Below are 26,997 nucleotides of genomic sequence, written 5' to 3' on the forward strand. Positions count from 1 at the left end.
CTAACTCCTCTGGGCCCATGATTAGATTAGACAAATTATTTCTCTTTTCAAAGTCATGCCCTACTTGTTTCCCAAGGTGATGGAGGATTCAAAAAGAAAGTATCTATTTTTCACCAAATCCTAAGATTCTACAAACTAGACTCATATTGGTCATCTTCCCACACACTTTATCTTTGAACAAAGGGTGTCTTCTACAACACTGTTAAAGAACACTGCTGACAAACACTTGGCTTTAAGACCTCTACTAAGAAGAAACCTACTAAATGTCCTAAGGAATTCATCTGACTTCCAAATAAGAGATCTAATTGTTAAGACGGGCACTAAACTCAAACCTTTCTTTGGCAGCTTTTATATTCATTTTTTTCTAATATTATCACCTTTGGAGTCAATTTAAAAAAAATCTAATCTCTCCTGTAGCAAAACAATTTATACAATAACACTGTAAAGAAAACAAACTTTGAAAGACTTAGGAAAGTTGATCAACAGAATGACCAACTACAATTCCAAAGGACTCATGATGAAATAAACTATCCATTTCCAGATATAAAGCGGATAGAGAGAAAAGAGATGATGGAAGCTAATGTTCTTGTCTATCTTTTGGACATGGATAATATGGAAAACAAATTTTGCATGACCATATATATTTGTAATAGTGCCCCCCCAATGAGTAAGGGAGGGGGAGAAGACAGAACTGAAAATAAAAGTGAATAAACGACCCCCCCCCAAATGGATTAGGTTAAATAGCCTCTCAAGTCACTTCTAAATAGATTTTACAAAGTTTGTTTCCAGTTTTTCGCATTTGCAAATAATGAGGTCATTTCTCTGAACATTTTTTCCCCATTGTAAACACTCAGGCTATATCCCTAATAAGTAAATCAAATAAAAGTATTATCCTTTTTATGACTTTTGTTAATGGTTTTTCAAATTGCTGTCAACAATATTTTAATGGAGTGTACAATTCCATCAGTGTTGAATAGTGAGTGCAACTTCTCCACAAAGATTTTAACAATGACTTGAAGCATCACTAAGAATAGGAACTAAGGGGTGGCGCAGTGGATAAAGCACCAGCCCTGGAGTCAGGAGTACCTGAGTTCAAATCGACACTTAATAATTACCTAGCTGTGTGGCCTTGGGCAAGCCACTTAACCCCATTTGCCTTACAAAAACATAAAAAAAAAAAAGAAAAAAGAATAAGAAGGCAAAGCTAACACTAGAATTTAAGAGATTGGAATTTGACATTGCCTTGAGTTGATCATATCACTGCAAAATTTAGGTGGAGTACGGCTAGAATTCAGAGTTGTGTGTGAAGCTAGCTACCTGCTCAAGAACCTCCACTGTGAATGTCTGAAAGTCATTGGGAAGACCAAGCAAGGACAAATCTTCAAAATAAGAAGAGGTAGGGATAGTGAACTTATGAGGAAAATAAAAATAAACAAAGGAGAATGATATAGAAAATTCCATAAATTCAAAAGAATTTCTAGAGCAGGTCTTATCCATGAATAAGTAGCAAATGAAATATTGGAGGACATTATACCTGGTAATGGATCTATGATGACATTTCAGTTTTTCTTGAGCACATTTTTATTTTCTCATTATACAATATACTTCTTTTTCTTGGTAGTCAAACTATTTGTTTTCTTCAACTATCACCTGATTTATGCCTGTCTCTATGTTCAGCTCTGATCTCTCTCCTAGGATCCAGACTCACATTCTAACTGCTTATTGGCCATTACCTGTTGTATATCCTTTTCATATATATTAGCTTAACAAAATCTCTTTCCCAGCAGCTGGATGGTCCAATGGATAGAGCACTGGCCCTGAATTCATATCCAGTCTCAGACACATAATCACAATTACCTAGCTGTGTTACTTTGGGCAAGTCATTTAACCCTACGATTTTGTAAAAAAACAAACTAAAACCTCTTTCACGCTCTTCCCCACCACCTCCCCATGCCAATTCCTATTGCAACCACTTTTAGAACTGATCACTCTGCTGGATTATTGTTACCAGTATATCCTTGACAACTGTTTATTAACTTTTCTAATAAAGTGAACAAACCACATTATTCCGCAATTTAAAAGTCTTCAATTAGAGGCCCTGAGGCATAGTGGAAAAGATAGTGAGTTGAAGTTCTTGCTTTACCTACACACTTTATGTGTGACCCTGTCTAAATCACATAACCTCTGTAACTGAAGATTCCTTTTCTGCTAAAAGAAAGGACTGTCACTCTCTAGACATGGAAGGTACTCTTATGTATAAATTGAGCTAGTTTATGTCTGCTGAATTCCTTACTGAAAACTGAAGGGAAAATCCTATGGCACTCAAGATAACATGGAAGAAGAAATTCCAGAATGATTCAAAAGATAAAATGAGGAAGTGTATGTCAAAAGCTAGTTTTCCTATGCTGAAAGGACTAAAAAACTACAATCCCTTTGTCTAAGCAATACCACTACTAGATCTGAATTCCAAAGAGATAAAAAACCAAAAAGGTAAAAGATCTAGCAGTACAAAAATATTCATTGCAATTCATTAAATGGAAGCAAAGATTTGGAAATTGAGGGGATGTCTATCAATTAGAGAATGTTCATTCAAAAATTGAACAAGCTGTGTATGATTGTAATGGAATCTATAAGACAAGCATGGTGCTCTCAGAAAAACCTGCAAGACTTACATGAACTGATACAAAGTGAAATGAGCAGAACCAAGAGAACAATGTATACAATAATAGCATTACTGTAGATTCAATGGAATTATTTAACTGTTCTGAGAAATACAATGATTCAAGATGATTTTGAAAAAAAAATGCCACTACCTCCAGAGAAAGAACTGATGGAAGATAATGCAGACTGAAGCAAACTTAAATTTATTTATCTTGCTTATTTTTTTTTGGTCAGGCATTTCTTTCACAATATGACTGACAAGGAAATGTTTTGCATATGTACAACCTATATTAAATAGTTTTCCCAGGGGCAGCTAGGTGGCACAGTGGATAAAGCATTGACCCTGGCATTAGAAGGACCTGAACTCAAATTTGACCTTGGATCTTAAAAATTACCTAGTTGTATGATCTTAGGAAAGTCATTTAACCCCATTGTCTTGGGGGGGAAAAGAATTTAAAATTTTCAAATAACAGCCACTTAACCCCATTGCCTTGTGAAAAAAAAACCCCTAAAAAAAAAGACAGCCTCCCCAAAGTTATACCTCGCAATGTAGAAAAACAAACCTTCCCAAATAACTTAATGGCAGATCTATGATAAGAGTTTCTCCAAAGACACAGAAGAAACCAATGGATTTAAAGGAACAATGTTAAAAGAATATATCTTGTTTTTATTCTTCTTTGTATCCTCAGTACTTAGCACAATTGCTAGAATATACTAAACATTTAAATCCTTGCTGAATGCCTGGAAAAAGAAACACATGCCTAATGAGGAGATACGGACTTCATAACATTTAAGTTTGTAAGATTTATGGGAGACAACCTTCTCCAAGAGAATACTGTGCCTCCATGGGGGATATTATGTCCTATTAGAAAGGGTATCTGAACTTCAAGGGCCATAGATACTCAGAAGCATATATGGTAAGGGGGAGGGAGAGTAAAGAAGACAGGAGAGGTGGACACAGACCCAAAAATGAATGCAAAGTTAAAGAAAAGTAGAACTGAATGGCACAATTTGTCAAAAGAGTATCCCTTAGCTCAAAAATCAATAGTTTTAGAGCATACAATAGAAAATGTGGGCAAGATCCATCCAGTCAACAACAGAGAATGGGTTAGAAGAGAGGGCTCAAATCTATTGCTTAAGAAGCTTTAAGTTCATGAGGTAAACAAAGAGATGAAGGAATGAAATAAGAGAATGAAATTTCAAAATAGAAAGTGAAGAGAATAAAGAAATTCTTTAAAGAGCAGGAAAAAAACCCTAACAAAACTAATGGCAGGAAAGAGAAGATGAGAGGTTTTGAATTAGCCATTTCACTGACAGGAGAAAAGGAGAACAAATACAAAGAAATAGAAATAAATAATCTGAGTGGGGAGGTAACCCCCCCCCTTCCCTCAACCTACACATGGTGAAGGACTTATAGAAAGAAGAGGAAAGGTGGAGTGAGAGCCTAAGGAATGAGGTTACATCAAAAGAGATTAGGCAAAATAAACTGTAGGGTCAAAGTACTGATTTTTAAGATAAAAAAACTTGGAATAAGAATTCTAGAGAAGTAGAGGAATACACAAAGTGAAATGTAAATGTGAATGGAGATCAATATTCTAAACTTTGTTGCTTTTAAGAAATATATCTGAAAAGTAAAGACATGAAAAAAATCAAAATTTAGAGGCTGCAATATTTACAATAAATCTAGTGATTTCAAATGAACAAGTATAATCATGCTATCAAAGAATTCACAATCCTAATGAAGAAAAGGAAAATTATATTATGTTTAAAAATATCAGACAATGAACTAATATCAGTTTTAAACATATATGCAAAAACAAGCAGAGCATCTAAATTCACAAAGGAAAAACTAATGAAGTTGAAAAAAGATTATAGAAAGTAACACTAAATAATAGGAGGCTGTAATGTTTCTCTCTCAGATCTGGATAAATCTAACAAAAAGACAAATAAATGGAAAATACAGAACTGAGCTATTGGAATATTTGTAGCTAGAAGATTTATGGTGTTTTTTGAATGGTATCTATTAAATAATACACAAGTTCTCAGCATAAGATGGTACTTTCACAAAAACGAGATCTTGTATGGAGACAGAAATTGAAACTAAAGGTAAAAAGGCTAAAATGTTCAGCTCATCCTTTGGACGCCATTATCAGAATAAAAAATACTAACCAATTAAGAGAGAAAAGGCAAAAGAAATAAACCTAAATGAAGATTTAGTAATGAAATACTAAAGAATGTAGCAAGTCAAAGAGCAAATCATAGAAACAATAACTGTGTGAAAGACAAGGATAATGACAAGACAACATACCAAAATTTCTGGGATGCAGCTAAAGCAGTCCTCAGAGGAAAAATTATATCCCTAAAAACATACATTAACAAAATAGAAAACAGAATTAATGAATTAAATATTCTAACAAAAATTTAGAAAGTAAATAAATCCAAAATAAGCACAAAAATCTTAAAAATTAAAGAAAAAAAGATAAATTCGAACTCAGACCACAGAACTGATAGAACTAAAAGATTTTTTGACAACACTTAACAAAATTGTTAAACTTTATAACCAATTTGATTAAAACGGGGGGAAAATGAAGTCTTAAATTTTTTTAGTCATGACACTCAAAAGAAAATAATTTTTAGAATGAATTAGGATATATTATATTCATTTATATAGTAACAAGTAAAAATCCAAGATTATATGTAAAAATAGAAAATATTTCAACTTTATACAATACCAAATAGAGATCTTACATAATCCTATTTCAGAAAAGGAACTTGAACTCACAAGGGGAGAGAAGAAACATATACCTGATGTATTTATTTATAAGAGAATTCTATCAAACTTGTAAAATGTAATTTATAAATTGCTCTTAAAATCTCAAAAAACAAATGATTCCCTACCTTACTCATTATTAAGGCAAATAAACTCCTAAATTCTATAAATCCAGAGAAGGCTAAAAGAAACAGAATTATAAGGCCAAATTAATAAATGAATTAAAAAATTTAAAGCAAAACCCCAGCAAGAAGATAACAGTAGTTCTACATCCAAAGAAAACAATTAGTATTTAATCATATCCTTAAAAGGTCTAAAATCATACAATCACATCAACAGATACAACAAAGTCTCTGACAAAGTAGAATACTCATTTATATGGTTTAAAAAAAATCAACAAAAAACACCCTACAAAGTACTAACATAATTTTTTAAATTATTGGGTAAAAACAACAACAAACTCAGCTGAAACAAAAAATTAGCACTTTATGTAAAGGGGTTCAAATAAAAACAGGAGTTAAGCAAGGATGCCTAACCATCCACTCTTAAACTTTTATTTAACCTAATTTTAGAAAAGGCAGCAATCACAAAAGGACAAAAGAAAGATAGCTTAAAGATTAGCAAAGAGGAGAGGTAAAAACTATTTGCTGATGACAAGATGGTTATCCTAGAGAATACTAAGGCATCAGAAACTAATTAAGACAATTAATATTCTGTCAAGTTGAATGCAACAGCTACTTCCTACCCCCTGAAATAAACCAAAGAGTATTTATATACAACAATAAAAAAAAATCCAGGAAGCAGTCATAGAAATTGCTATTCACAATAACTACAAAGTGCAGTGGATAGAGAACTGGTCTAAGTATGGAGAACCTGAGTTAATATGTGGTCCCAGATTACCTAGCTATGTGACCTTGGGCAAGTTACTTAACCCCATTGCCTTGCAAAAAGAAAAAAAAAGTAACTAAAAAATGTTAATGAACTATCAAAGAACTAAATCAAATTTATAAGATTACAAGTCATTTCTCAACTGACAAATGATTCAAGGATATGAACAGGCAGTTTTCAGATAAAGAAATAAAAATGATCTGCTAGGTCTATATATCCTAAAGAAATCATAAATGGAAAGTCTCATATGTTCAAAAATATTTATCTTTTTACAGTGGCAAAGAACTGTAAATCTAGGGGATGCCCATCAACTGGGTAATGGTGAACAAGCTATGGTATATGAATATTATGGAGAACTATTATTCTGTAAGAAATCATGAGCAACCAGACTTTAGAGAAGTATGCCAAGATTTGCATGAGTTGATGCTGAGTGAAATGAGCAGTGAAATGAGAGAACATTGTACACATTAACAACTACACTGTAAGATAATCAACTATAATTGATGCAGCTCCACTCAGATAATGTCATCCACAGTCAGAAAAAACTATGGAGTGCGACTGCTTTTCCTTTCTTTTTTATGGATTTTTTCTTTTCCCTTAGCTCTAATTCCTCTTTCACTCTTATGTAAAAATGTTGAAAATTACTTTTGCATCATGTAACTGGAAAAATTAAATACAATTTCAATTAAAAATATCATCTAGGAGTTAATCTATATTTAATACCCATATAGCTACAATTACAAAATGTTTTTAAAGAGTAGCTATAATTTCAAGGAAACTATGTTCCTATTGAGCCATCCAATGTAAAAATTCTAATACCATATGATGGCAATTTATAGTTAAATCAAGCTTCAAATTACAGAAAACTAGATTTGAAAAAAAAAGCAACAAAGATTCTAGAATATAAAAGGAAATATGAAAGAAATGGTAGGAATGAAGGGACACTAGAATTTTCCAATCTCAAACTATATTAGAGAGTAAAATAAATCTATTTTTCTGATTAAGAAATAGAAAAGTAGATAACAATAATAGTTTATCAGTATAAGTGCTTTAAGGCTTTCTAAATACTTTGCATATATCTCATTTAATCCTCTCAACAACCAATCCAGTGAGGTAGGTGTTGCTATCTCCAGAGCAATGGAAGAGGACTACACAAGAATCAGAACCAACGGAATTCAATAACTCAGTATATTTGACAAACCTGAAAACATAAAATACCCAGGAAAGAAGCCCTTATTTAACAAAGATTACAGGAAAAACAAGAAAGCAGTCAGGAAGAAATTAGGTTGAGATTTGAAATCTTTTATTTCAGAATGTATACCAGAACAAATTCAAATAGTAAACATTAATATCACACAAAAAAAGGTTCAGAAGCGCAATGGATAAATACCTTTCACAGGCTAAGGGTAGAAGGTGAAACAAAGGACAAAGGAAATCACAAAAATTAAATCTGGTAACAAAAATGGAAAAATATTTTCACAAAAGAGAGGAGGCAAAGGATATGAACAATTATTTGAAACACTGAAAACTAACAACCACATAGAAGATGGCTCAAATCACTAAATAAGAGGGAAAAAATGAAAACATCAAGGTATTACACCTCAGATAAATCACACCCAGGAAGCTAGCAGAGATAATAAAATATGCGAATTGCTAATGTTAGGTGAGGGAGATTACAAACAAATGGTCATTGTTTAAGGAACTTTTAAGAGATCTAATTATTTTGGTATGCAATTGAAATTATGAAAAGAGTATGACTAAATGAATGCCCATATGTTTTGGCTCAGAGATTTCATTGCTAAGAAGAAATGTATTCTCAAAATATTTTCAATAGCACTTTTCCTGGTAGCAAATAACTGGACACAAAGTAAATGTTGAATGGGGAATGGTCAAATAAACGGTGGGTTTTGAATATGTTAACATTCTGTGCTGTTTTAAATGGTGAGCAAGATGAGTTCAAGAATGGAGAGAGTAATATGAACTGATGTGATGTAAGTAGACCCTGGAAAAACAATACAAAGACCAAAATGATGTAAATGGATAGAAAACCAATAAAGTAATAGAAAATGAATGCTGAGAAATTAGTCAACTAATATTAAGATTTTTTTTTTTAGGTTTTTGCAAGGCAAATGGGGTTAAGTGGCTTGCCCAAGGCCACACATCCAGTTAATGATTAAGTGTCTGAGACCTGATTTGAACCCAGGCACTCCTGACTCCAGGGCAGGTGCTTTATCCACTGCGCCACCTAGCTGCCCCTATGTTAAGATTTTTTTTGATTATTTTTGTTGCATAGCTTTTGCTGAATCTTTTAAATTTTATAATATAATGGTTGGTTCTCCGAGAGAATGGAGGAAGAGAGACTGTGGAATATAGGCAATAGCAAATAAAAGGATCACTAAAAATCTACTTTATCTCATTTTAATTCTTGGAAGGAAGTGGAGGAAGACTAAAGATATCCCTATTGAGACTAAAGGTGTAGTAGCCATTCACAGGCCTTAATGGATTGTCAATTGTTCTTTGTCAGATGTGCCCCCAATCTGGGTGGGTTTGGTATTTCTTGGGCAGCCTAATAGCCTCCTATTCCATTGGCTGACCTACATTTATAGTGTGCTTGACCTAATGTGAAAAACTGATGAGATTTAGAGCTCCTGCAGCTCAGTCCTACTATATTCAATAAACCTGGTACCTTTGGCCTGAAAGGCAGTGATTCCAGGCACATTACACTAACCTAGCAATAAAAAATATATATTTTAAAAATTAGTTGCCGAATGAAGGGCTACTCCATCTTCATAGAAATTGTTCTACACCTATTCCATAAGTCATTCTTTGTCCAAAGAACACTGGCTCAGGCATAGCTGAGTTCAAATCTAGCCTCAGACACTTTTGCTGTGTGGCCTTGTCAGAAAGTCAGTCCTCAACTACTGGCCAAATTATATCCAGGATAGTAAGAGTGAAAAAGCATAATAGTTTGGGGTAGAAGGAGGACATACCTTTACAAACAGGGGAAAAAAAAGTTTTGAATCAAAGGGCCTCAGAAAGAGTAATCAAATTGTACTTGTTCTCTTTGCATATACAAAGTGTTTTCTTTCCTGTGCACGCATGCGTGTGCATGTGTGTGTGTGTGAGAGAGAGATAGATAATAAAATAAAAGCACTAATAACATTTTACAGATTACTGCCCTTCCCCTCTCTTAGGAATTTGCTAAAATTGAAATTTAGTGCAAAATGAAAACATAACTTATGGGAAGAAAAGGGAAAATGAGACTTGAATGCAAAAAAAGTTTCATGGGGGAAAAAATACCTCCCATCAATATTCACTGAAAAAAAAAAACACCCCAAATTCACAACAGTTACCTTTTACTTCTTCAGCCTTGAATTTATTTAGATTAGGAATGGAATGCCAGGAACATAAACCACTAAACTGTCAACTAACTCATTAAGCAGGAAGGCCCCTGTCACCATAGGTTAAGTAACCTTGTTAGGCTGTTACACACCAGAAGTCTACAAAGTATCTAATAGGAAAGTGGAAGACACAGTAAAGAATTTGTATTCTTAACATCCTTAACAATCATAATCAAAGTAATAGCTAGGTTCAAAAGGATGTGGTAGAGCTGGTCATTGACATTTCATGCTAGTAGGAAAAGGAAATATGGATGGGAAAGAAACTTCCCACTGACTGTGGCCTCTTGTGTGTGGCTTTCCAAATCACAGACTGAAACTTGGATAGAAATTTCTCACTACCCTGAGTAATCTGGCTGCATTGATTCTTGTTTAAATTTGCCAAGAGATGTTCAGCACAGTTTGTCCCTCCCATCCCATTTTTTGCCCTGTTCCCTTTAATACTAATGATCTATTTCTTGGGGGCCTGGTCAAGTTGAGCTGATCCCCTAGGCTAAGAGACAAATATTCCTTTTCAGGAATTTCAGTTCTGATCCAGCCAAGAAACAATAGGAGAGCTATATGGAAAAAAAAAATTAACCATAGATTTTCTATTCAGAAAATATTGCAAATGAGTCTATAGGTTTAGTTAAAAAGGAGGGATTTTGATTCATATTAGAGCATGACATCTTGGGCTATCTGAGTTCCCTATCTAGTTAATATGTGTACAGTGAGAATTGCCTTGGGATTAGATGAGCAATGATAGAAGCTGGAAAGTCAGATGTAAAGACTAATTACTCCAAAAAGATAGATGATGAAATTTGCCAGTGGCTTAAGATGCAATATACTCATAGAAGCAAATAAAATTCCAACATGAAAAAGCCTTTCTTCAACAATAAGCTAAACTGGACAAAAGCTACAAAAGTCAGGCAAAATCAAAATGGGGAAAGTGTAGGAAAAAGGAAAGAAAAATGGGCCTTAAAGAAGCCAGTATGTCAGAGCTAAAGCTGTTGTAGTTTTTAAGATAACTCAAAGATCATAAATCTCATTCTCTTCCACAAGCCAAGACAGCTGTTCCCAGGATTCTCAGATTACTTATTGCACAACCTTTTTTCCTTTCTTAAAAAAAAATGTGCTAGCAGCCATAGAGCTCTGGATAAACTGCCAAATCTACACCCCCCCAACACCCTGATGGAAAGCTAAGGACTTCATTGGACCAGGAAGATAGGAAAAAAAAACTAAATGCCAACTATCACTGGAAAGGCAGCAGAGACAATGTTATTCCATGGGAAATACTATTTAAGGAACTTATGGAGAAGCAAAGCTTCTTCTATAGGATTCTTCAGAGAGCATAACAAAGACAACATTCTAAGGAATTTAATTAAGCTACAATTTTTATGACTCAAAGTCAACTTTACATTACATTTTTAAGAGATGTTTTACAGATCAGTTATCCTGATGATTGTAGATTTGGGAGTTTTCAGTAACTTGAAGTTGGTCAGAAAAAGCAGGTTTCAGGAGTGTTAAGATCTCTTCTTTATTTGTACTAGAAACAATATAGGGACTAAAAAATGAGACTATAATGGTTCATGTAAGATCTGGCTAGAAATGAGAGTAAAATGTCATAAACTACTATGGATATAAACTAAACGAAAAAATTTAACTCTTCAACAGCAAAATATGACAAGAGCAGAGGGTAAAAGGCAGGAACAATCCTTGAGAATGAATCACAACTTTTATATAGTACAAATCATTCTGATGCTTGGTAAGGACTCCATCTGCTGGTGAGTCTAGAAAAACTTTAAACATATAGTGTACAGGGGTTAAGTTAATTTAAGAATTAAGACCTTAAGGGTATGCCCTTGTGGAGATTAACTTTATAGGGATGATGAAGAGGTACTTAGAATAGTGCCTGCCCCATAAGAATTTTTAAAATGCTTGTAAATCCATAAGTAATGGCATTTCACTGAACTAGCTAAGTAAAAGTTGAGAACTCAATGAAATCTGATTGACAAATCTTGATTACAGAAAACAATTGTTGTTTTATTGAATTGTCTTTCTCGATCCCTTACTATTATTCTCAGATGTAAAATATCTAACAAACACAACTCCACCCACTTGTCCCTTAGTATAAATGTAGTTTTTCATATGTTTATTGACTTGACTTAATGTATACACAATTTCTTTTACTCAGGAGTATTTTGGGATTGATACCAAAATAATTAAGAATCAGTGATGTTGAATTTGTCATCTATTGAGTAATAACCCAAAACTCCTAGGACAAAATACTGATTACTATATCTAGATTAAGAAAATGAGGGTAGATTTGTAGAATGATAAGAGATTTAGAGAGAAAATAAATATTAGATATTGTCAATCACATTACTTCCATTTTACAACTAAGAAAACTGTGGCCCAGAAAAATTAAGTAATTTGTACAAGTTTACAAAAGTATAAGTAGTAGAGCAGAGATTTTAACACCCAGATGCCTTGGCTCCAAATCCAGTGTTCTTTCCATTACATATTAAGCTACCTTTAAAGATTATAAATTGGTCACTGATAAGATTCATAGAATGATTTCTTAACTTTATAGTATGGTTTGGTTTTAAGGTTTACCAGTATTATCACAAAGTGATATTGACTAGGATGAATTTATATAAATCCTGAAACTGATCTACAATGAAATGTGGATTTTAACATAAAGAGAACTGATTATCTTTCTTTTCTTTTTTCCCCCCTTTGGTGGGGTAATGGTGTTAAGTGACTTGCCCAAAACCATACAATTAGTATCAAGTGTCTGAAGGTGGACTTCTAAATTAAGGACTCTAAACTTTGGAGAGACAGAACCCACAAAGGGACCCAGAGAGGTAGTTCTCCTACTCAAGGTAACCTGGAAAAGAGCAGAAAGGCTCTGCTCCCCGAGTCAGAGGGGCAGGCCGTCAGAGCAAAAGAACTTCAGCCTCCCGGAGGCAGCCCCAGGGCACTGGGAGCCCCAACACACAGCAGCAGGGGGAGTCTCCTGAGCTGCACCCTGGGGAGCACCGGGCACAAAGTGGGGGAACAGCGGGGGACCTCTGCCAGAGCAAGCACGGGGAGCCCAGCCCTCAGGGCACACAGCCAGTAGCATGGTCCGTAGGCAGCCCAGGTCCAGGAACAGAAGCAGGTGGAACCCGTAAGCAGGAGCCCCCAGGGCATGAGCCCACTGAGCTGAGAGAGGGGAGTGAAGAGAGACTGCAGAGCTCTGTCCTCTGCACTGGGAACAGGACTCTGGGGTTCTGACCACATTCAGAACCTGATCCTAGTCTAGGCGCCTCCATAGAACAGGAGGGGCCCCTCCACCTTGGCCCTGTGGCAGAGGGGGCGTGCATATGGTCATTCACAGACCAGGAGGGAGGACAGAGCCTCACACACTGAGACCCTTGTGGGAATGTCCCAAAAGCTCAGGAAGCACCCCCAAACCAGGCCCAGGCTGGAAAAATGAGCAAGCAGAGAAATAAGAGGAACAACATTGAGAAATATTTTGTAAATGAGCCCAAGAAGGATTAAAATACTCAGTCTGAAGAAGAGGAAGCAAAAGCTCCTGCATCTAAAGACTCCAAGAAAAACAGAAATTGGACTCAGGCTATGACAGAGCTCAAAAAAGACTTTGAAAATCAAACGAGGGAGTTAGAAGAAAAACTGGGAAAAGAAAGGAGAGAGATGCAGGAAAAACATGTAAATGAAGTCAGCAGCTTAGTCAAGGAAATCCAAAAAAATGCTGAAGAAAATAGCATGCTAAAAAACAGCTTAGGTCAAATGGATAAAACAGTTCAAAAAGTTATTGAGAAGAATGCTTTAAAAAGCAAAATTGGCCAGATGGAAAAAGAGATAAGAAAACTCTGAGGAGAACAAATTCTTCAGACAAAGAATAGAATTCAGAAAGATTGATGAATTTACCAGAAAGCAGGAATCAATACTTCAAAACCAAAAAAATGAAAAATTAGAAGAAAATGTGAAATATCTCAATGAAAAGACAACTATCTGATGTTGAAAACAGACTTAGGAAAGATAACTTAGCCAAGTTCCAGAACTCCCAAGTCAAAGAGAAAATATTACAAGCAGCCAGAAGGACACAGTTCAAATATCATGGAGCTGGAATCAGGATCACACAGGACTTAGCAACAACTACATTGGAAGCTCGTAGGGCTTGGAATACAATATACAGGAAGGCAAAAGAGCTTAGAATGCAGCCAAGAATGAACTACCCAGCAAGGCTAAATGTCCTCTTTCAGGGAAAAAGATGGACTTTCAATGAACCAGGGGAATTTCAAATGTTCCTTTTGGAATGGCCAGAGCTGAATAGAAAGTTTGATCTTCAGATACAGGACTCAGGTGAAGCATAGAGAATGGAGAAGGGGAAAAGGTGAGGGACTTAATGATGATGAACTGCATGTATTCCTGTGTAGAAAAATGACACTGATAATACTCATACGAACCTTCTCAGTTAATAGAGCAGGTAGAGGGAGTTTTTATAGTTGAAGCACAGGAGAAAGCTGAATTCAAAGATAAAATATGGTGTAAAAATGGAGTCAATAGCAAAAAAGGAAATGTAATGGGAGAAAGAAAAAGGAGAGGGGGAATAGGCCAAGATATTTCATATAATAAGATTTTTCTTTATTACAATGAGTTATTGCAATGATATGGAAGGGGGGAGGCAAGGGGGAATGAGGGAAACTTTGCTCTCATCAGAGGTGGCTAGGAGAGGAAACAGCATATATGCTCAATGGGGTATAGACATCTGGAGTAAAAAGGAGGGGGGGGACAGGGGGAAGGGGGGGGATGTGAGTGACGGAGGAGAGGATGGACGATGGGCCATGGGGGGAGAGTGGTCAGATATAACACATTTTCTTTTTTACTTCTTGCAAGGGGCATAGCAGGGTGATCGTTGGTTGTCTGAGGCCAGATTTGGACCTGGGTGCTCCTGGCTCAAGGGCCAATGCTCTGTCCACCACCCATCCACCCATACTATTATTACTATTTATTTTATTTTATTTTATTTTGGGTCTTTTTTTTCCTTCTTTTTGGTTTTTGTAGGGCAGTGGGGATCGAGTGGCTTACATGTCATACAGCTGGGTGATTGTTGGGTACGTGGGGGCCAGATATGGGCTGGGGTGCTCATGGCTCCAGGGCTGGTTCTCTGGTCCATTGCGCCACCTGGCCATACCTACAATTATTACTATTATTTTTTTAATTTTAATTTTTTCCCTCTCCCCTTTACTTTATCGCTCAAGCAAGTCTATATTTATGGGGGAGGGGCATTTTGTTTACTCTTAAACAAGAACATTTTATTAATTAAAAAAACATTTGTACAAAATGAGAATAAAAAAATCAAAGCAAAAAGAGAATGAAGGACAAAAAAAGAGTAAGTCTGAGAAAGTGTTTGAAAATAGAAGGGCATTAAGTGTGGATGGAAGTAGAAAAAGATTAAAATGTGAGAAAAGGTCAAGAAGTCAAGGAGATTAAAATGCCAGAGTATTTTATATTTGATCCTAGAGGTAAGAGGAAACCTCTGGAGTTTAATGAAAATGGGTTGGGGTGGGGGTGAGGAGTGAGACACGGTCAGACCTATACTTCAGGAAAGTTATTTTGTCAGTTGTATATAGAATGGATTGAAATGGTGAGACACTTGAGGAACGGAAGTTATTTCAATAATTTAAGCAAGAGGAAATGAGGGCCTATATATTATATAGAGTGGTGGTGCTAAAATTAAGATGAGGGGGGGATAGTGTCTAAGAGAAATACATACATAAAACACCCTACAAGGAAAGACAAAATATTTATATAAGGCTGAGTACATACTCTTATGAACACACAAGAGGGACTATATAAGAATATGGGAATAAAAAGTTATCTAAAATAATAGGTTTTTAGGGTTGAAAGTTGATGATACAAATTTGAGAAAACACCCATCTTCATGTATTAAGATGATTCTCAACCAATGGAGAAGTAGAGTTAGAAAGAAACAGGAGAAGGTGGTCTTTTGTGATAGCAACTACTGTGTGGCAAGCAAAGAGCATTAGGAGTAAAAAAAAAAAAATCACTTCCCCATTACACCCTTGTTACAAAGAGCTTACTGAGTATGGGAAAGATACAGCATGTACACAAATGAGTAGAGAACAAGGATGATTTTGGACAGAAAACAAATGAATAGAAAGGGTAGAGGTGGAAGGAACAAAAGTACAAAGAGCCGGAGATAAGGCAATGTGCATGCATAGGACAAGGAGGTAGAGGATTGAATACAAAATTTGGGAATAGCTTATAGATATAATTTGGTTGCAATGGAGCTTGAGGTGAATGATATGAAGTAAGACTGAAAGGTAAACTGGTAAGAGATATATAACCCATTGCTATTCAGCAAAGGAAATTTTATCATGTCAGGAAAGTCATTCAGTTGCAGAGCTCAAGGAGAATGAAGACTGAAAAAAGAATATATTTTGTCAAGAGGAATGGCAGGATTACATTAACATGAAATAGAAGAGTTAAAAAGGAGGTAAGCAGTGAGGAATAGAGGCACAAGGTAGAGAATTTTGGAAAAAGTTTCAGTAAGTAACAAGTCATTGGGGAGAAGATATATTTATTCTACGTTTAATAAGTTCTATAAAAGAGCCATAATTTGATGTATAATCCTCTCCTGTTCAAAGCTAAATGGAAAAGTGCTTACATATTTTAAATATATTTAATAATAAAACAATATTTAAATACAGTGTTTAAAATGGTATTCAAAATAAATAAAAAGAAAATAATAAAGACACTACTAAAAACAAAGAATTTATACTAGTGATTATCTAGAATAAAGGATTCACTATTCAGTTACCCATTCCCTCTAGGCCACTAGAGGTTGAACTTTCATGTCCAAAGTTATTATATTGAGGAATTTTATGAAACACCTACAACTGCCAGAAAGATGAGTGACAGAGTTTTCTTTCAATGGAGGTCAGCTTGTTCCACTTGGCTACAAGAAAAAGTTGAGCCCAGTACAATGCTGTCTAAAGACAGAAAATGGAGCAGTTGCTAGTCTACCAAATGCTTAAGAGAATGATGGCAGAGTTCCTGTCCATCTGAATTACAGATTTCTATTTGATCAGAAGTCAATAGTGTGTTGGATCAGCTTTTGAGAGTGGATTCTAAATTTTTATTCCTTGGAAATGAGCAATGCTACAAAAATCAGACCTGACTTATTATTTTGTTGAATGACTAGACTTAAAATTAAGACAAAATTAAGTGGAATCATATCCACTTTCTCAACTGCAACAAGACAAAACACAAAAGTATTCAAATAAGGGTAGAGACAATTCAATACCTTGCATGTGTACATTTATTTTTTTAACTGGCAGAAAGGTAGAGAAGGGAGAATATTTCATTCAAGTCATAGTGAGCTACAGTAAAATTAAGAGAAAAATAAGATTAAACTTAAAAATGTGCACATATCCCACTCCAATCAGAGTCACTTATGAGTCCACACCTCTACTGAAACTATTGTCAGTTACCTTCTTTTGGTCTTACTTTTACCCACAATAAAATGGAGGGATGAGGATACTAGACAGGGTTCAGAGATACACAGACAATGTTATCTGTAAAGATACTGTTTTTTAAACAAGCATTTTATGATAGTGGTCTTCCCTCCCCTCCCCCACCCTGGGAAAAAAGGGTTAATACTAGTGTTGTTATACTTTACCAGTCACAAACTTAAAAAAGACAACAGACATATGTTGATCATTACCCTAATGATGATAATCTCGGTTTATACATAGTGTTGTATGGCTGAGAAAAAAAAATTTAGCATAATGATTCAGGGTAGGTAGAATAGGTATTATTTTACATATTTACCCAAGATAAAATAAATAGTAAGAGATTAAAAAAAAAAAACCCGAATAAAATCCAGAATCTAGGAGCTCTCTAATTTGGATGATGCAAATAATGGTCATTAAAACATGATCTTTTGTTTCCAGTCCATGAAAAATGACCCACAGCTGCCAGAAGGAAGCAATCTTTTGTCAGGAATCTGAGGTCAGAAATTATATTTCTAACGTTCCCATATAAGAAATAACATATAGGTGAACAGAAATACAAAGAGAGTTAAGAGTTTACTTACTGTCCCTACTTTATTATCATCATGCTCTGAAAAGTAATATCAAGTCAGTACTGAAAACATTTGTATGGAATATAAGAAGATTAAGAAAGACTGGGAGAGTTGAATCTAACCTGTTTCTGAGTCATCACTGTCAGAAGAGCTAGATTCACTGGTACTCTCAGACTCCGAAGATGAAAAACCCTTCATCTTAGAGGACCCTGGAATCATATCCACTTTCTCAGCTGCAACAAGACAAAAAGCAAAAGTATTCAAATTAAGGGTAGAGACAATTGAACACCATGCATGTGTACATTTACTCTTCTAAGTAAAATGGTAGAAAGGTGAAGAAGGGGGAATACTTCATTCAAGTCATAGAGAGCTATTCAGTAAAGGAAGTATTACTCTAATAAACATACAATAAGCCTAAATGTACTGCTGCCTTGGAAAAACCTAGAGAACAAACACAGGAGTTACTGAAATTTCAGTTATGGTTATGGTCATTGAATTTGTTGCAGACTGGATTGTCATTAGGGCCAAGTAGATATGCAATCCCCCCCCCCCCCAATTTTCTAAACTATTCTCTCTTTCATTAGGAATTCAGGAATTTTCAACAGGCTACTATGGAGATACGAGTTCAGTTTTTTGTGTTAATTTTTAAAGGTCTTTTGCCAGCCAAATACTTTTGAAAGAGTAAAAGTCAACTGATTCTATATAAAGAAAAAGACAAAAGTTTTCACAACCAGATACTCGATACTCTTACTACTTTTAACAGAGGAAAAACTCTGTTAAAACTCTGGGCAATCTCCCTTATCAAATTTTATTGAGTAGGTCAAGATAAAATTTTGAGAATCATTTAAATTCTTGGGGGGCTGCTGCAATAGATTCTAGAAAATGTCAAACTAAACATCACTGGTATGGTCTGTGGCTGTTAAGACAAGTGTAGAGTTGGCTCTCTAACCATAAAGGAAATTTAACCTCTTCAAACCAGTCTTTGTGAATCTTTTTCATCATATAAATTTGAACTCTGAATCATGCTAAAAAGGTTTCAAGCAAGACACTAAAGGTTTTCTCTGCTAAGGGGATGGGGAATGGCTGAATAAATTGTGGAATGTACCTCAGATGAAATTCTGTTCTGTTATGGAAAATGATGAACAGGATGCTCTTGGCAAAAATCTTACATGAGAGATGCAATGTACTGTTTACAAAGTAAAGAGCAATATTGCAAAATGATCAGCTGTGAATGACCTACCCTTTCTTAGCAATTCTGTGACCCAAGAGAATACTGAAGGACTTATGACACAAAAACAGAGCTGATGGTGTCTAAATACAGAGTGAAGCCTACCTTTCTTTTGCACTTTATGTTGAAATGTTTTTGCATGCAGAGAAGAAATAAAAATAAAAACAAAGCAAAAGACGCACCAAAAAAAGCCCACAAAGCTAATCTCTGTGTAAAATAACCTTTGATCTAGATCTATACAAGTAATTTGGAGGGGGGGGGCAGGATGGGGTGCTGTGGAGGGGAAGGGAAGAAGAGGAGATTCTTTCTGTTGGGCCTTCATTAAAAACAAGATCTCTCTCTGGGATTAGACAAAATATTTACAACAAAATGCTTTGGTTCCAATCTAAAAAATTCAAATAAGAACAAAACTCTCTTAGAATACATTTAAAAGGATATCAGCACACTGCTCCTATCAGCCTGGTAATATTTGTTACACACAATTCACTATGAGTTCTGTGAAAGCAAGCAATGGGCTCTTTTGGCAGCGAGGAGGATTCTTTTATATCTCTAGGACTTACGTATTAGCTGGCAAATATTGTTATTTAGTTTTTCAATCTTTGGACACCCCATTTGCTATTTTTTTGGTCAAAGAAACTGGAGTCATTTGCCATTTCCTTTTCCAGCTCATTTTACAGATGAGAAATTGAAGCTAAGAGAGTTATTTGACTTCACTCTGAAAAATCTGATACTAGAATTGAACTCATGAAAATGAGTCCTCCTGGGGTGGCCAGATGGCACAGTGGAAAGAGCACTGGCCCTGGAGTCAGGAGTACCTGAGTTCAAATCCAGCCACAGACACAATCATTGCCTAACTGTGTGGCCTTGGGCAAGCCACTTAACCCCATCTGCCTTGCAAAAATAAATCTAAAAAGAAAAAAAGAAAGAAAGGAGAGTCTTCCTAATTCCAAGCCTGGTATTTTTATCCAATGCATCACCTACTTGCCCCTGGGTGGCATACAGGAGACATGTAATAAATGCCAATTAACTTGCTAGTGTGATTTTGGTACAGAATATTAGGACTGCTCATTTTCTATTCTACTGTAAGGGGAAACTTGTATGGGATATAATTGCTCCAATATAAATATACTGTCCATCTGACTAGGATACCCATCCTCTTTCAAGGTATTATGTAGCATACTTAAAGGGAAAGAAAGAGCTATCAGATTACTCAGACCTAAAAAAAACCCCAAAACCAAAACAACCAAACAAACAAAAAACAACAACCACCACCACCTGTAATGGGTTCAAATAGAAACATATCAAGCCCGAGAAAAGTGATCAATATAGTTACGGTCCATGTGATGGGGCTTGTTTTATAGTTGAAGGGTTTCCAGATGACTATTTCTTGTTGAAAACATTAATAGACATTCTGAGTGGAGGAGGGGGCATACTTAAAAAAATTAACTAAGATTAGTCATTTAATACTTCATTGGCAGGCAGAGTGCCTCATAAACTTGTAGAAGTAGTGAAGTATTTAACAAACTAAGCTCCATGTACCTGGAGGTGCACATATACAGGGTTATCTGAAGGGGAAGAATCTCTAGGGAAAGAGAACCCAAAATATCAAGAAACAGACAACAAAATATGTCAATAGATTAACCTACAAACTGACTTGAAAGTACTATTTTTACCAATGAACTGTCTCTTGGATGGTTGAGATAATGAAATTCCTAATCAGTCTGTGATCCCTTTTGTTCAAGACAGAAACGGAAAAGATACCTTGAGGTTTCCTCTTTTTCCGCAAACACGAGGTGACATAGCGCTCTAGTTCTCGTAGGGTAGAAGGTTTCAATGTCTCAAAGTCGATTTCGATTTCATCTGGATTAGAGTTCTTCAGTGAGGGTTCTCGAGACTGGATGATATGGACAACCCGGCCCAGCTTCTCACCAGGAAGTTTGTTAATGTCCAAACTCAATTGTCTCTTCTCTTCATAGGACATTGGCTTACACTTGTCCTCTTCTTCTGACTCATAAGTAGGAGGGGGTTTGTTCTTCACAGGCACAGGTTCCTTCTTGCTACTTAAGAAGGCATGGAAGGGGAAAAAAAGCAAATCTTTAATACAAGGTATTTTCTCTCTCACATACTGTCAAAGGGGTGCAATCTTAAATTGTCATTATAGATTCTACATTGACAACTAACTTGGTAACTTTTCTTAGCTAAAGAGGGTAACGACAGTTCAATGAACTATTCAGGAGTAGACTCTTCAAGAGGTCAGAAGGGCTAGTTAATGAGAATTCAACTTAACTGGTTCAAATCTGTAAACCCTAGTTTTTCTGTGCCTCAATGAGTACCTTTAAAAAACATTTTTCTTTGTTCTTTTATTATAGACATATAAGTATGCAAATGAAAAATGCAATACAAGTTTCTTATGGAAATCCTCTCAATATGTAGTTATTACAGAAGCAGAGTTAAAAGGAACCTCAGACATCTACTTCAACTAGGACCTGTAAATAAGAATGACCCCAGCAAACCAAAAAATGGTCAATGGATGACCTACACCAGGATACATGGAAATTTATCATGAAAAGATGGTAGTCAATAGTTAATGGGTTGGTGATATTTTCTCAACAGCCAACCTTGGTAAGGTTGAATTGGGTTACAAAACAACAAAGTGGTTAAACTAAAGAAAGCCTGTAAAATCAACCACCCAGTATGAGCAATGGCTCTCCTAGTGCGAGACAGGTCCCTTCCTGCTCCTGCCAGTGGTTTGAGTCACACACCTGGCATTGTTGTTGCTGCTGTTACTTTTCTTTGCCTTTTTGGGAGGTGGTTCCTTTGCTTTGCCTTTCTTGTTTTCTTCCACTTCCTCCTTCTTTTTGTGCTTCTCTTTCTTCTTCTCTTTTTTGTCTTTTTCTTTTTTCTTTGGTTTGTTCTGCTGAGGCTGGGAGAGGGCAGCAAGTTGCTCATGAACTGCCTTGAGCTAAGAGACAGACAAGAAGCTTATCATAAATATTGTCATGATATTCTCTTCTCTCTGCCCCAATCCTATACAATCAGATGAAAATGAGTCTAAAAGTACAAGTGGCTTCGCTCGAGGTCAAAAAACGAGGAAGACAAAAGGCAGTAAGTGAAGATGGCAGCCTATTTAAGAGGTTGGTACACTGTGTATGGTTAAATGGCAAAAGTAAAAGAGGACAGTGACATTCTAAGAACTGGGTTGAGTCAATCACTACATTCCTCTCAAGAGGATATAGCACTGCTCAGACCTCAAAGAAATATGAATTGGATTTACTCTCCCCCAAGAGAAAATTAAGATCATGTAATAACTAAAAGGTAAGATTAGCTTCCAAAATACAGTCAATATGGCTGGTATCAGGCATGACAATTCTCCTAGGCCTCAGAAAAGGCTAAAATTTTTTTTTAAATAGCCTCTGCATGTAGAGATGGTAGAGTAGGTCAATGACAGCTTTAAAGGAGTAGAAGGTATTAAAAATTATGTGTCTTTGCTGGAGTAGCAGAAATGCAACAGGTAACCAGGTTAAATGCTTTCCAGTTTTCATTAAACAGGAAATTCTATTCTCACTAAAAGTTGCACCCAAGAGGTTTACTTGAATTCTGCAGAGGAAATGGTTCTACTTGATGTGCAGCTAAGAAGCACTCAGACTTAACATATGAGGATATTTCCATTAATCACATTTTAATCTTAGAAAGGCTTTCCTAACTTGATCTCAGGGTAGAAATCTGCAAATTACACAAAAGATGTAATAGAGAGACATGAAAGAAATATTAAGGTTAGTTTCACATAATAAAAAAACTCCATTTAGAAAGAGGTCAATCTGGTTGCACCTCTACCAAATGAATTAATTCTAGCTGGCAGTTAGCTAACAGTTAGCACTCTTCAGCTGGAATGCTGTACCTGTTCTTGAAGTTCTGCCAGCCGCTGAGCTCGCTCCTCCTCAGAGTCATCAGTTGAGCTGTCACTGTCTGAGGAGCTGTCACTGCTGCTGTCACTAGATGAAGGTGGAGCAACCACCTTGGTAGGTGGTGGTGCCACAGGGGAGGACACAGCAACCACTGGCTCTTCAGGTTCATCAGGCATCTTTGCAAAGCGCATCTCAAACACATCCTAAGAGGAAGAAATAATTTTATTAATGGGTTGGGTTTGCAGACTCAAGGGCAATAAATTAGGAATATAAATAGCTAGCTGAGGTGATCATTACTTCCATCAGAAGTATCCCAGAAGAGTGAGAAGTCTATGAAATTCTCTTTTTAAATGAAAAGCAAGGTTGAGGACCTGTGCAAGAATAGGATGAAGAATAGAATCATCTAGAAATAGTTTTTTGAAACTGTTCACACCAAAGTAGGGACATTAAAGAAATGGGTTCTGGCTGTAGCCCACAGGCAATCTTTTCTTATTCTTAATTTCTGTCTAATATTACATTTTGGTCAAGCAAAATGTGCTAATTTGCTCTCTTTCTTCACATAAGGTTACTTACCAGCAATGTACTTTGTTTATATCCTTCTGTTTTAATTAATGAAAACTAGGGAGGACACATTCCATCTTTTCTGACATGTTCCTGTACTTTGCCTCACTAAAGTGATGTTATCATCCTGGAACTGTCTCAATCCCTTAAACTTTGGCTCTTATTTCCCATACTGGTGATCCAGGGTAATAAGTGGGATATACTGGCTCTAGTTCTGGCTATGGCAGTAGCTCCATATGGGATCTTGGTTTAAACTCCCAGTCTCAGTGTATTCCTTGGTAAAATGAAGGGGCAATCAATAAACATTTATTGTGTGTGCCAGGAATTGTGCTAAGGATACAAAGACAAAAATTTGTCCTCAAAGTCCATATATTCTCTCACGAGAGAGAACATACACACCTAAGAACATACAAAATATGCTGAGAGCAGATACACAATCATGAGATATATACTACAACAGCCCATCATTTAGCAGCATCTGAGTGTATACACTATTTAGTAGCATTTGCTAGTGTATGAAAACAAGGGATATACAATATTATAAATTGGCAGACTCTGGCTTAATACAGGAAAGTTTGCAGCACCTGTATCTACAATGCCTTCATTGGAAAAAAGTTTACTTGTAATAATTGTTTTACAACCCATTCCTTACTTGTGAAATATGCTATACTGACCACATAATATAGAAAAGATTCTAATAAAAAATGCTCAACCTCAGGTGGGAAAGTTATATTTTATTTTTGGTTCTCTAGAAACAATAGTGGTTGTTCCAAGAATTCACCATTCAATGCCAGGGCACTTTTTTAATTTACATTGTAGCAGCTGTATATACATATTGCTTTGGTCATTCTGCTTATCTTACTCTCATCATTTCAACTCTTCCCGAATTTTATACATTCCTGAAGTTTGTGTCTCAGTGAACAGTAACATTCTATTACTGTAACGGAACAGTTTTATGACTATAATGAAAGAACAAATATTTTGTTCCATTTTTAGGCTACTATTTAAACAGTATCATTTTGATTATTTTTGGTAAATAAGACTTTTATAACAAAGGACATACAAAGTTTAGTAACTCTTCTTAAAATAATCCAGAACTGCTATCCATAATAGGCGATCCACTTCTCAGCTATACCATCAGTTCATCGCTGTGCTCATCTTTCCTTAGCTCTACCAGTGATAGTTATTTCCTACTTCTTTTCTTGTCTTCTATGCCAATTCACATGTGATGAAACTAAAAAGCTGTCTTTAATTTGTGAGATGCAGTATATTCTTATAGTCATTTAGGGCTTGCAATCTTGAAATCTGTTCATATCCCTTGCCCACATATTTACTAAAATTTTCTTCAATCCATCCATCACTTTTCATCTAATTCTAATTTCATCAAAATGATGCATGCTAAAATATTAAATGGTCAAAATAATAACATAATTTAAAATCAAGTTGCATGTTCAAGTTCATTGTAAAAAGATGCTGATTTAAACTTAATTCATGAAAAAGGGTTTTTAGTATTCTTAGCAGTTCTTATAAAAAAGTTTTTCTAGTAATGTGCTATTTTTGGTTTTTGCAAGGCAATGGGGTTAAATGACTTGTCCAAGCTGACATAGCTAAGTAAGTATTAAGTGTCTGAGCACAAATTTGAACTCAGGTCCTCCTGATTCCAAGTATTTATACACTGTCACCTAGCTGTCCTCCCTATTTGTCTTTAAGTTTGCACACTGGGCTACAATTTTCAACCAATTATTTCTTGTCTATCCCAATGACCAATTTTCTGTTTATATTTTAAAAGTAAAGCAGTTTTAGTTTTGATGACTAATTTATAACATAAACTTTGAAGTCTGAAATTGTGTACACTCTCTTGATTCTTGCTTTTTCCAGATTCTAGATGTTTTGCTCTTTGAAATGAATTTTATTATTTTGACTCGTTAGTTAATATGGTTTGACTGATAGAGCCCTAAATATATAAAATAATTTAGCAGTATTATATTAGCATGACCCCAAAATGTGCATTAAACTACTCACTATTAACAATTTCCATTATTCCTATAAATTATTTTGTAGTTAACAATTTTTGTAAAAATCAAGCATTTATCTTGGTGTATTAGTTACTGCATATTTTTACTTATTTTGAAGTTAATTTTTTCTTCTCTTTTTTTTTGTCTTTGCTATTCATCACTTCTGCTAGTGATTCACAGGGTTTTGTAAATACATAACTAAGCTATAGTCCAACAGAGATAATTTTGTCTCCACTTGACTGATATTTCTATCTTTAATTATATTGTCTTGATTTATAATGCCTTAACATTTACAAAGCACTTAATTCATAATGATTCCTTGAGTACAGGTAGTAATCACCATTTGACACATGGAATCTTGAAACCAAATCTCCTCCAGGCTCCAAAGTCTGGTGGTTCCCTGATGATTCTTTTCTAATAACTGGGATGATCAAGAACATACTGGGTTGCCTAATAAGGGAGTGGGGTTCTCTGTCATTTGAAATATGCAAGCAAAAGCAGAATCATCATCATCTACTAGAGATTAATAGGAAGTTGGAGGAGATTTAACCTTTGTAACCCTGAGATTCGGAGACAATACCCAAACACCCCCGTGTAGGTGGTGGCATCTTTAGGCTTCATTCATACACTAAAAAAAACATCATACAACACACCTGGGAATTGGAGAGTCAACACCTGAACTGCTAACATTGCTGGGATCTGAAGAACCCAGTTGTGTTCTGTGCTTACTTCATCCCAGCAATAATGCTCTGCAAATGGAACCATGACTGGGCTGATAAAAGAGGTTGACCATAATTCCATCTCTGTAGGGGCACTCTCATTAATCCAGTAAATGACTCAGATAAACAGAGTGCAGAGAGGTTGAGAGAAAGGGGATGATTTTTCTGGTCACACTTTCATCTTAGAAGAAGGGCATTTCCCCACTGTAGTCTCAGGATTGGGAGCTGAAAAGTGCATAATGGCAATGGATGGTGATATAGCAAAAGAATGGAATGGCCACATTTTTAATTGGATCAAAGACTCTCAGCTGCTCTCCTGACCAATTCATGAAGCCTGGATCTCCCCAAATAGTGATTGAAAGCCTTCAACGATGGGAAAAACATTATCTGAAACAGTGTACTTCTTTTCTAAATGATAATTGAGAGAAAGTTCTCAAAATCTGTTTGCTTGTAATGTCTACCTATTGTCCTAGTTTTCTCCTCTGGAGCTGTGCAGAGTAAGTTTTAATTCTTCTTCCAAGTGAGAGACAAACTTGAATGAAGCACAAACTCCATCACCAAAGGTCTGACCTCGATTGTTTGGTTCCTTTTCAGAGTAAGTGACTGCCAGGCCACCCAATTCAGACAGAGGTCCTAGTTGCTCCCTATCCAGTCTTGTATGAAAGCATCCAGAAACAGCAATTCTTCTCAGCTTTCTTGCTTGGTTTTCTGCCTGAAATTTTTTTTAAGGAAGCAAAAACATTCATATAAAATG

General features: G+C 35.7%; 1 protein-coding gene across 2 annotated transcripts in view; it reads right to left on the reverse strand.

Moving 5' to 3' along the window:
- Positions 1-26,997, reverse strand: part of BRD4 (bromodomain containing 4) — a 141,841-nt gene that overhangs the window by 23,295 nt on the left and 91,549 nt on the right. Inside the window, exons 8-11 of one of the 2 annotated variants that reach the window (XM_074204288.1) lie at positions 22,942-23,151; positions 21,806-22,005; positions 20,805-21,100; positions 17,938-18,048 (exon numbers count right to left, since the gene is read on the reverse strand). In XM_074204288.1, the coding sequence (XP_074060389.1) occupies positions 17,938-18,048; positions 20,805-21,100; positions 21,806-22,005; positions 22,942-23,151 (817 nt within the window). Of the gene's footprint in view, positions 1-17,937; positions 18,049-20,804; positions 21,104-21,805; positions 22,006-22,941; positions 23,152-26,997 lie in introns of both variants that reach the window. The other variant, XM_074204287.1, reaches the window with a different exon arrangement.

Source organism: Macrotis lagotis, chromosome X (assembly GCF_037893015.1).
Source record: "Macrotis lagotis isolate mMagLag1 chromosome X, bilby.v1.9.chrom.fasta, whole genome shotgun sequence".
In the NCBI taxonomy this organism is placed as follows: Eukaryota; Metazoa; Chordata; class Mammalia; order Peramelemorphia; family Peramelidae; genus Macrotis; species Macrotis lagotis.